The sequence below is a fragment of the Athene noctua genome, chromosome 3 (genome assembly GCF_965140245.1).
Source record: "Athene noctua chromosome 3, bAthNoc1.hap1.1, whole genome shotgun sequence".
NCBI lineage: Eukaryota > Metazoa > Chordata > Aves > Strigiformes > Strigidae > Athene > Athene noctua.
This window is the reverse complement of record NC_134039.1, coordinates 73,732,073-73,744,180: the sequence shown is the minus strand read 5'-3', so window position 1 is coordinate 73,744,180 and position 12,108 is coordinate 73,732,073. Positions and strand designations below refer to the sequence as shown.

General features: G+C 42.6%; 1 protein-coding gene across 2 annotated transcripts in view; it reads left to right on the top strand.

The window, feature by feature from the left end:
- Nucleotides 1–12,108, top strand: part of LHFPL3 (LHFPL tetraspan subfamily member 3) — a 277,203-nt gene that overhangs the window by 231,286 nt on the left and 33,809 nt on the right. The window contains exon 3 of one of the 2 annotated variants that reach the window (XM_074903363.1): nucleotides 6,782–6,829. The exons of the other annotated variant lie outside the window; for it this stretch is intronic. Coding sequence (XP_074759464.1) covers nucleotides 6,782–6,798 — 17 coding nt within the window. The 3' untranslated portion in view covers nucleotides 6,799–6,829. The remainder of the gene's footprint in view (nucleotides 1–6,781; nucleotides 6,830–12,108) is intronic. 2 annotated transcript variants of the gene reach the window in all.

Sequence of the window (12,108 nt, the reverse complement as noted above, 5' to 3'; positions counted from 1 at the left end):
ACCGAACAGATAGCTTCCACCATATTGGTGTTTGTGCTCTCTTTTCCCGCGGAGGTTAACCTCCTGCAAGGGTTAGCTGTGATCTGAGCGCCACACCCCTGTGGCTAAGCAGATGGGAAAAAACAGCTAATGCCTTACCACTACAATCCACCTCCGAGGCAAAACCAAACCTTTTGATAGGGGAAATTACTTCAGGAACAGATCTTTTAAAAATCATGCATTAACGATAATAACATAAAGGGATGAAAACTGAAAGTGTGAGTATACAGATCAAGTCCAAACTTTGTTGCTTCTCTGAAAAGACAATAAGCTTCAGTCAGGAGAACATGTAAGAAGTACAGTTTTTCTTTTTGATAGGGCATTAAATGCTGGGTTCTTATAATAACAGGCACAATGTGGTGCTTTTATTCCATAGTTTAAAGGATGTTTAATGGCTTAGGTAATGGATGTTCCAGCATCCCTGTGTTGTACAACTTAGATACCATCCCTAACAAGTTTTGCATACAAAAGAGCTACTTAAATGAAAGTATTAATATTACTAGCACCCAATTCCTACTAAAAACTCAACAATGTTTTTTATGCAGACAATTATTACTAGTTATCCTAAATACAACTAATATTACCACTACTATAATAGCTACCTGCATAAAGAATGTTGAGTTTTTAGGTCCAGAATTAATAGGCAAACCTTGTCTCCAAATGTTTTTATTAAAAAATATGGAAGGACTACTAAGATGTGGTATACTTCTCAGCTCAGCCTTGCTCTTAGGGTGCTTTGGGATCCAGGCAGGTGCTCAGAGCCTCAAGCTCCAGTTCCTGATTTCCTGACAGCGCTACGTTGTGCGCTCTGGTGCAGAAACCAAGTCACGGCTCTCTCTGCTTCTCTTTACCATCTCTTTTCCAGCCAACATGGGAGAAGAAGAAAAATGCCTTCTCCTCCTCCCTGCAGGCTCCAGCAATGAAGGTAGATCTGGCTCTAGAATGCGGGTCTCCTTCCAGGAAAGCTTTTAAGCATGCGATTAATCCATCTCCATTTAGCAAAGTGCAGACACAGCTACATTTTACCAAGCAAGACCTGGGAGCATATGCCAATTAAGGGGCCTTGGTAAGTGCTTTAGTGAGAAAGGATGGACATCTGATGTAGGACCACAGAAGGGGACAGGAGAGAGGGAGGGCAGATCCGGTGGCAACAGGGCAGCAGAAGCAAGGAGGGCTGAGAGTCAGACCATGACTCAGAAAGGAGTGCCTTTGTTGGCTCTGGTGTCACCTTTTCCAAGTCACTTCCCTGTGCCATTAGAGTTAATAACAGTGACCTCCTTGACAATATCCTTCTGAGATTTACACATAAAAAGAGCACATTGTGAAAGCCAAGTGTTAATGATGACATCTTTGATGAAATTACCTGGCTTCAGTGGTAATTTCCATTATTTCTCTAGAAGTTCCTTGAAGTCCTTGATTCCGACCTTGGGGACAAAGCTGGGATCTCAAGGGTCTTCCACTGTCTCACAGATTCACAGTCAGGGTCTGCCCCATCAGCTCAGGGACGTGGAAGAATACAGGAGTCAGCAAAATGCTCAGTTCGTAGGCTAAGACTAACCTTCCAAACACCACGGGCAGATTTAAAGGCAGCCAAGAAAAAGTAAAGCACAGCCCCTCTGCTAGCAGCAGACTGTTCAAGTCACGCTCATGTGATCCAGCATCAACATCTGTAGGAAAAATGTCAGCTTTCAGGCAAGTTATTTTCAAAAATGAGAACAACTGAGTGGATGGGAAGGAGAGTGAGATCTCCATTGCTGGGAGAAAACATGAGCATGATAAATAAAAGTCCAAATCAGCTGAAGGGCCTCTTTCAAGAGACATTTGGCCCTGACCGGGGCCAAACCCCAACCTGGCAGAAGAGAGCAGGGCATGAATCCAGATGTTCATGTTGTCCCAAATGATGTGCTCAGAGTACTCCCTGATACCCAGTCAGCCTGTCACCCCGACTGTTACTTTCGGTACATGGGCTGTTAATTCACTGGTACGTTTGAAGCACCTGATGAAAATGTCTCTGATGATCTCAATTTGGAAGCCCTTCTTCTACAAAATGCTTCACAGAAAAGTTTCATTTTAGGAGATGTACATACCCTAAAAGGGCTAAAGACTGTATTGTTCAAGAAAAATGTATCAATTGATGTCATCTAAAATAAGCAGCTAGTGCAGTTTGATGTACAGCAGAAACTTTCTGGATGTTACAAAAATAGCCCCTTGTATTAATCTGACAGGTCTAGCCCCCACAGAGGTGTACAAAGCCTTAGCACTGACAAATGCCTTCTGATGATGCCTTGCTGAGTCACTACATCACCAGCTCCTGACAGAAAGCCTTCATCTAAATATATACTATATACTTCACTAATTGCTGTGATGTGTAAAATAGGGCATGTGAGGATGATACAGGTTAAAGGGGCTGGACTTTGATGTTTCATTATAAGCTACAAAATCTCAGCATCATAAAGATTGTTTCCATTAGTGATCTGACAAGGCTTCTTACATCTTACTGCAAGGTGTCTATGGCTTTAACTCAGCGAGCACTTTACTTTTCCCTCAAGAATAGGAGAATTTCATCTTAAGAAACAAATCAAACAAATACTTTTTATACTGAAAATGCTTAACTTAAAGCTTTCTCCCTATTATTTCATAAATGCCTTTAGGTTATAGAGGCTCAGCTGGCTTAGTAAAGATGAATTGCGTGTGACCCTGGGAATACAGCCATTGCATTAGTTATTCTTCCTTTCCGTTGCATTAGACTTTTTGTAAATAATCTGCATGTTTAATCAATAGAAACTAATTAAGAAGACAGGGCATGCTTTATTGTTGTATTAAAACCTGTTCATTGCCATAGGCAAGATGTCATCAATATTTCTAGATAAAAGTACTACTTGCCATATACATCATGGAGAATTTCACTGTAATAATTAAAAATGCTAAAAGAATATTTTGTCACTAGGTACAAACAGCGATATGCAGATTTACAACTATGTAACCAAATGCATAATTCACCATATCATGTATATGATATTTTGGAAGAAAGAATGATCTTGATTGATTACTTCTTCCTATAGCCCTAAATTCAAGGATCCCAAAAGACAGAAGATCCCCATTAAACTAGCTCCAGTACAAGGCTGCACCACACATCTAGATAAAACCAGTCAAGTGTTAACACCAGTTGTTCCACTGTAAATATGGACTTTCTTCAGTGACTTCAGTAGATTTTTTCCTAAATTCACAGTGGTAACAAAACAGTCACCACTGCCCCAAACAGCTGATTTATATGCCAAATAATATGGTAGAGTAAATGCCACTTAGAGACAGATCTGTCAACTTTGCTCATACAGACAATCACATTGATTTAAACAGGATCAATCAAGTAGGAGCAGTGCTGCAGGGTGAAACACCTTCTGCTGGGGGCCCAATGTCCATGGCAGTGGTGTGGTGGAGAGAGGACGTTATTCCAGCCGAGTTCCCTCTTGGCCCCAGTTGTGGTTTAACCCAGCTAAACACCACACAGCTGTTCCACCAGTGGAATGGAGGAGAGAATCAGAAAAAAGGTAAAACTCATGGTTTGGCATAAAGATGGTTTAACAGGACAAAAAAGGAAGGGAAAATAATAATAGTGATAGGAAATACAAAAAAATGATGCACAATGCAATTGCTCACCACCTGCTGACCAATGCCCAGGCAGTCCCTGAGCAGTGGGCCACCACCCCCGGTTTTATTGTTCAACATAACCCCATACATAATGGAATAACCCTTCGGCCAGTTTGGGTCAGCTGTCCTGCCTGTGTCCCCTCCCAGCTGCTTGTGCACCCCTAGCCTCCCCCACTGGCAGGGCAGCATGAGAAGCTGGGAAGTCCTTGACTTAGTGTAAGCACTGCTCAGCAACAGCTAAAACATCAGTGTGCTATCAACATTATTCTCATCCTAAATCCAAAACACAGCACTATACCAGCTACCAGGAAGAAAATTAACTCTATCCCAGTTAAAACCAGGACAGCCCCACAGTTGCCCATTATCAGCTGGAACAAGCGCAGTAAATGGGAAATTCACCTCAGAAATGTTCTCCTGATCCCAGCTGAAACATGGATGTGGGCACATCCCCAGACGGCCCCAGGCCTGCCAGTATCTCATGTGCATTGTCACAGTTTACCGAAGAAAAGAGGTTGGGGATCCGTCTTCCCAGTTCATCATCAAGTGCTGGATCATTCCCATGACTGAACTTGTTCAGGAGACAGCCGTCACCTATATACACTTAACCTGCTTAGAAATATGTTTGTGTATTTTGGGGTACAGGCTGTTGCAGAAAGTAAGGCTCAGTGAAAGGTACAGCCCTCAATGAAAGAAGCCAAGGAGGAACTCAAGGAGGGACAAGAGTTTTACCTCTGACCAAAGGAAAACATTGTTTATTAACCAGTTAAGGGCCAGAAATTATTCCTACTATGGCTACATGATACGTACATATGGAGGGAAAACAGTTCTTGACCTAAATAAGAGGGTAGCAGGAGAGTCTCCTGAGGAGAGAAGATGTTGTCTGGGACAATAAACATGTGCAGATCCCCCAGGAGACTTGAGCAGTGAGGTTGGCTCTACTTCTGTATGTTTTATGCTAACTGGGTGATAACTAAGCCTTCATCTTCATGGGGATGGTGGGCCTAAAGCAAGGCCCATGGAACAGGCAATAAGTGCCCAAGCTCCCCTGGGTCTTCTCCACAGCATCGCAGGAGTGGGACTGCACTTCTCACCTCCCTCAGTGGCTGCATGGCCAGCAAGTCTGGTGGGGCAGGAACATCCTCGGGCAATCCTGGGGAAGGCTCACGTGTCTGGGGAAAGGTGGAGCATGGTAGCCTTCATCAGGTCTTGAATAGGGTCTCAGTTTTTCTAGGATATTTCTCAAGTGTGTCCAATTGGTGTAATGCTGCTGAATTGTAACGACTGCTGCCTAATCTGCATGAAACAGCGTTGGTTCCACTTAACCAGGATGTGCTGGAGGGAGGCAGGGAGCCAAGAACAATTACAGCACTACAAATTCCTGATTGTTGGCTCTTGCAATGCAGAAGGATCAAAATAAAATAGGGAAAAAAGTAAATTTATGTCAATATCACTTTTTTAATAAGCTATTTTACCTCCTTTTTCCAGCATTATAAATGAAATGGCTGCTTTGCTTTGTATCTCAGTACTCAACCAGTGTGTGTATCCTTCGGCACCTCTGTCTGTTCCCTGTTTTCATTGCCAAAATAATGGTAGGAGACAAGCCAATGGAGGCACTCCAGTACCAGTATATAAACAGTCACAGCTTCCAAGAAAGACAGAAATCCAGCAAATTCTTTTTTAAAAAAATATACACACACACACGGAGACTTTTTTTTTTCTTACTGCCTACTGTGAATCTTTAGAAAAGTTAATATATTGATCATTTTCACCAGGAACATGCCTATCAGTGCATTTAGATATTTCCAGCTACTGTGTCTAATTTCTCTTCTGTATTTTACAGTGCTTCTGCATTAGATCTAGCTAGAAAATACAACTGATGTTATTTTGGCTATTTGTGGTTTGTATGTCAAATACACTTTAAAGTTCTTCAATTCTTTTCAGAAGTTTTCAAGTGATGGTGGAACCATTGGTTTATGTTCTTAGTTAAGAAATGATTGCTTTAGGATAGTGTCTCAAATTCTATCTATTCTAGCATCTCCTTTGAGGCTTCTCTCAAATAGCGGAAGTTGAGGCCAATTGATTACTCTGCCACTGCCTCAGGAGAGACTCTTGTTTCTTCCATGCTTGTTATGGAGTTTTAGCTGTTCAGCAGTATAATATATAGATGTGCAAGTACACATTTTTTCTTGATACAAATCCTTCAGCTTGCAGGTGACTTTTAGTATCTCCTCATCAGACACAAAAGGTTTATACAGTTATGCAAAGTACTGTAAATTCATGATATATTATAGGAGCTGGTGATGAAAGATACAGTGCTTTGAGATCCAAAGTATCTTTAGGTTCCCCTGGGTTTTCTCAGAGCATCATGAGCACAAGATCTCACCAGAGCAGGTTTCTGCGGGTGCATAATTAAAAGCGCAATGCATGGCTGCCCTTAAAATCTAAGCCATTAGGAGAGTTTGTGCATATAAGGATTTGGTAGGCTGGGTCTTTCAAATGGTACCTATGATTTTGGAAATATAAACAAAAATGTTGAGCAATGTATCAACGAGTTCTAGATGTATTATTTTTCTTTTATTACTGTAATTTCTCATCTAGAAGGAAAACTTCTGTAGATCTGTACATACTGAGGTGATAACTGATGTAGTTTTACCTTTGATCTAGTTCATTGTTCTGATTTTTGGTTGTTTGGTTTTTAATTTTGCATCTTTATTCAGGTATTTTTTAAATATCCAGATTAACATAGTGTTTTAAATTGTCCACTGGTGTTACTGGGAGTTTTGATTCTGTCATGATAGAAAGAAAATGTAGTAAGACACAAAAACTCTTCACTTTTTAATGTGTTTGTTTATATTCTGTCACTATTTCTCCTCTGTTAATCCTAGTTTTTTCATCTACCTCCTTAGTAACCCATTGAACCACTCACCTGGCTTTCAGAAGTTTCCCTGTCTGGATGAACTGAGACAGAAGCCTGAACCATTCACACCCTCCACACTACAGCCAATAATGAGATTGTTTACAAATTATACTACGATGTGCAAGATCTCATTTGATTATACCTTAACTATTCTGTTTTTCCCTTCCTATCTCACAGATGATGGAAATGCTTAAAACAAGTTAAGGTAGTATGACACAGACTAATGTAAGTGTGAGCATGGCATCCAGAGGACAAGCTGTGAAATGTTTGCGTGCTTCTGCCAAAATACGTTGCATGGCTTTCTGCTGTTGTCTCGTGTTGCTGATGTTAGGCAGCATGTTCAGCAACATGTAAGCGTTTCGCCTGGTATTTATATTCCCAGCTTTGGTTTTGCATAGTCTTAATAATCCACCTTTTTCAGTAGTTTGTGGCAGCTGCTAGTGGCAAATCTGCAAGCTGTGTATGTTATTCTTAAGTAACGTTCAGAAGTACCTGCAAGGATCAGGGCCCCATTGGATACAGCTGTTTAGAAATCCACTGCAGAAATGTTGAAGTATGCAATTCAAATGGGTCAGAAACAGTATCAACACTTTTGTGCTTGCCAGTGAAAAGCAGCAGCTCCCAGTTTGCATTTTCTGGAAGTCAAGCCTGGTACTAGTGCAGCCGGCTGCTGCATACGGCTCTGCTACCCACATCTGTGCCTTTGCAGTGTGAATGCTTCAGGACAACTCTTCTGTTGTCAGACTCTTACTTCGTGTGATAGATGACAGACTGGAATTAAAAATTTTATGTTTTCACAGTACTCTGTTAAAAAAAGACTACTATGGGCAAATATTTTCTTCTGTGTTTATATACTTCTTTTAATCTTAGTGTTTGTAATGCTTATGAAGGTGAGACCAATCACAGCATCTTGAAACATACTTACCCACACGGGTCTCCTGATGCTGCCTGGTATTAAGAGGCAGAACTCAGTTATTCCATGCCTAGGTTTCTGTTCACCTGGGATTGCCACTCATATTTTAAGCATGCTATGTTTTTTTGTGATGAGGATGGTCAAATACTGACCAGGTTGCCCAGAGAGGTAGTGTCATCTCTGTCCTTGGACATACTCACAACTTGACTGGATATGAACCTGAGCAGCCTGCTGTGGTTGGACCTGCTTTGAGCAGGGAATTGGAATACATGACCTCCAGAAGTCTCTTCCTACTTAGAGTTGTCAGTGATTCTACAGTTTTATGACTGTACCGGTGGAAAGTAGAGTGAAGCCCCCAAAATAACTTTCTCTATGCTGTGAGCTATCATTTGAAACCAGATCACCAGAGATCATTGTGCTCATCACTGTTCCATTTTTCTGGATAATAAAATGGAGATTATCAGATTTTGGTTATTACTCTCAGTGTGCCCGGTTCAGCCACTTGCAACAGAGCTACACATGTAGGTATTTGTTGTATTTGCTTATCATGCAACAAAAATATCACTTCACTCCATTGCACCCAATATGTGTAATGTGTGTGCAGTTACAGCATGTGCTGTGTGAGAACAGTATGACTTACTAGAAACATATCTACTTTAGAATTGTTGGAGCTACGCCAGCTGACACTGACAGCTGTCTCTGTGATGTTTTTATAGCTCTTAAGTTTCCCATGTAAGATCCCTACCTCTGCTCCTAAGACATTAATGATTAGACTGTCAGAGCTCAGAAAATCCACCTGGTGAGCAAGGTCACCTTCACTGTTCTCAGTAACAAAGGAAAACACCAGGCTAACGAGGCTAAGGAAGTCCTAATTAATGTCAATGGCAAACTCAAAGCTAGGGAAAAATAGGCTGGCAAAATAAGTCTCTATAGAGGTAAGATTGTTTTTTGAAACCATTGCAAAGAAAGCCTGGAAGCTGTATTTTCAAATGTGGTTAGTGCTGGGGATGGGTTTCAGAAAAGAAAGGGAGTCAATAACCCATTTGTGATTTCCCTGCCTCCTTCTCCTTGGTGAGTTCCCACCAGCAGTCAGAGCCTCTGAGACTCAACCGAGGCCCTGATCTCTGTTCCCGCCTGCCAGAAAGTCACCCTACTGTTTCTTCAGCTCAGCCCCTTCACTCCCCAAGAAATGTGCCTCCTCAGAGAAGCTGGAGCCATGACACACAAGCAGAGCTGGGTCACCCCACAACCTCCCATCACCTCCCCTCACTTGCAGGAGACCCATCTTCCCCCATCCTGCACAGCAAAACAAAATGATGGCCAACATCTACCCACAGTTGTTGTGCATCGTAAATGGATGTCCCAAAGACCATTTTTGGTAGGAGCCAACTCACAGATCTGTCCCTAGCACCACTTAAGAACCCTGAACTTGCTATTGAGTCTTGCTGCGCTGTGCCACTGTGACAAGAAATAGTCCGTCCTCCCAATGCACCCAATTAAGCATTTTTGCTCAATTTTCTTCCCCTAAAATACTCTTAAGTCTAAAGTTCAGATTCCCTGAATTGGGCTAATTCCTCTGGTTACTGCCTTCCTCCTCTCAACTCTCTGACCCCCATTACAAGATTGCTGCAACTGGCCATCTCTCAGACACACGTGTCTGGCAGAGAACTGCCAAACCATGCAAGGTTTCAGCCTATTCATTTGTATAATCTGGGTATTTCATGCTGGTCTCTTTACTCAGCCACCTCTGGTTTCCGTGTCAGCCCAGTGCCACTGGAAGAAGCTCAGTTTCCCCACTAATTTCCCTTGCGTGGCAGGAATGTCTCCAACTCAGTTCTCTTATTTTACAAGTGTGAGGGTGCAGTCCATAAATCAGAGTGAGCATTTTTGGTTTTCAGTGCCCATATATGGATAATAGCACCTGAAACCATGTTTTAAATTCCAGAAAGAAATATTCAAATCAGATATGATGAACAAAAATCCCACAGCCTTTTCAACAGTGGGTAGAGTGAAGGAGAGGAAACAACTCCCTAAGGGCACTGTGAGCTTCCAGTGCTGGAGAGCCTTAGGAACAAACTATTCACACATCGGAAGTGACACCAGTGCAATTAGCCTACCTGGGGACAAGGAATAGTCTGCATGACCTCCTGAAGTTCTCTCCTGCTCGTTTTCATATGATTCTGTTATTTTAAATGATGTTAACACCCTCAGCCACAAAATTTAATCACCTTTCTAAATCATGCACACGTATAAGTGGCTGACACCAGGACACAAATTTGCTGGTAAGAAACAGCAGACCTGAAGAACCACTGCCAACTGTTGAATGTCATTGTATCCCTCTTGCACCCATACACACAAGAGTGTAAGTAAGTCCACCACACACTGCTTCTGCCTGTTAGTATAAGAACAGGCCAATATTAGATACTCAGCCAACTCCAGCAGCGTCCACAGAGCCAGCCATCGTGGCCCACTGAATCATGCTCTCATGTGTTCCTCTGCAAACCCTGTTGTCTTGGCTGTCTTCCTCTCTCATCTTCAGAGCATTCATCCTTCACCAAATCCTGTGACACAGTTACCATCTCCAGGTTCATCATTCTGAGGAAATTGCAGGAATAGTTTTTCTAATGACCTACAGCACAGCATTATCCCTCACATGAAGGTTAAATCCTCAGAAAATTATTCACAGACTGCCATCATTGATCAAAATGGTTTCCTACAATTTCATTCAACCTTCAGCCACACACATGTCAGATTAGGAGACTCCTTTCCAACAACTCTCCCAGGTGGCGTCTCTCTGAAGTCTTTCAGTAACAGAAACACATGCCTTGGGATTTACTATGACGCCCTCTGTGCTTCCCAGGCAGGGACATAGCTCCTCACAGTGATGCTGGGTGGCAATGAATCTGTCAAGACTGCTGCTGCCTGCCCCTTCATCTGCCCAACAACAGCATTAAGCAAAAGCCAGTGCTCTCTGAAATTATCACTGTCCAGCTCACTTGCCTACTGCCCAGTTTCCTTTATTCCCTGTGCTTAGATATTCTGTGCAGCACAGAGCTAGGCGTGCCCTCATCAGGACATTTCTTGTCTCATGCCCTAATCCCTGGCAGTCCATTGCTGCTAGATACTTATGGTGGTCTCTGTCATCTCCACAAGGTCTTCTATCCCAACACTGCCACTTGACCCTTATTGTCATTATCACTCAAGTTGCTGTTGCAGTGCCACCTTTGGGGCTCTGGGATCCATCCATAACAAAAAGGGTAATACACCATCTCTTCCTCTGCTCTCACCTGCTGTTTTCAGCCATGTGCTGATCCCCTCCAGCATTGCCAACTTTGAGCTCAAAGTCTTACTATTTAGGGAGTAAACAAGAGTACATGTGTTTATCACCGGAACAGTGTGTAGGCACAGCTCTCCTTTTCCTGGTGCTCATATTGCTTTCAACCCAAAAAGAATGGTGCTTTTTAAATTTAAGCAGAAGTATACTCTAGTCATTAATTTTTGAAAGTGTGGTTATGACTCAAGCTAGCAGTGCACTGCTGGTCAGTGTGTATAAGCCCATCCAGCATATTAATATGGCTTCAAGGGATGTGAAAGAGCTTTACTCAAAGGGGGACATGAAAGATGCTGGACCTAGCCCAGCAAAGCACATTGTTTCCTGGAAGTGTATAAGGATCCCTAACAAATTCAGCAGGATGATTCGTGGACTGAGAGGTGTGCTCCCATCTAAGTGCTTTGCTGGCTGAGGGCCAGACTGACTTGCTCTTGAAAGCACATGGGACAGCTGGGTAGAATACCAGCTCTTCCCTTGCCCAAAAACTATCCCAGCTTCTCAAGGTGTGAAAATCGTAGGATTTTTATCAAAGACATTGAAAAGCTCCGCCAACCTCAAGCTTTCTTTCCTTCAATGGAGCACAGTTATAATCCTTCATTAGGGCTGGCCAACCTTTCTACATCATGAGTCCCCAAAATGCCAAGATTTTTTCTATGAGCAACAGCCTCCAGGGAGACCATGAAGTTATTGGGGTTGTTCATAGACAGGAGCAGCGTCCCTCTCCCATGCTCGCTGTGGAAGACAGTTTGACTGGCCTTGTGTCTGAACCCCATGCATTCTGGCTGTGCTGGTGTCTGCAACCCCAAAGCCTCCCCTACCACAGAGACTTGTGTCAGGTGGATGCTGTCAGTCCCATGGGAACCACAGTGCTTGGGAACCAGGGCTGAACCACACATCAAACATAGCCAAAGGATCAAAAGTTATGCATTTGCTATATATCATTGGCTTCCTTTATAATGACAGCAAGTGATATCCCTTCTCTGCATTCAGGCTATCCAGAGAATTTAACAGACAGAAACCTAGACAGACCAGTAGCATCTTACAACCTGGCAAAGTATTAACCTGGCAGTTAGTATACATGAGTAGAGCTATAACTGGCTGATGCTGTTGCACACACTGCTTTACCTGTCTTCCTGATGAATGGCTATTTTGGATTTTCCAGTCGTTCAACATGTCCATCTTTAAGAGCATTTTCTTACCTCTTAAGATATATTTCCCTTTTGTAGTCCTATTGACAGTCATGCTAGCACCATGATACCT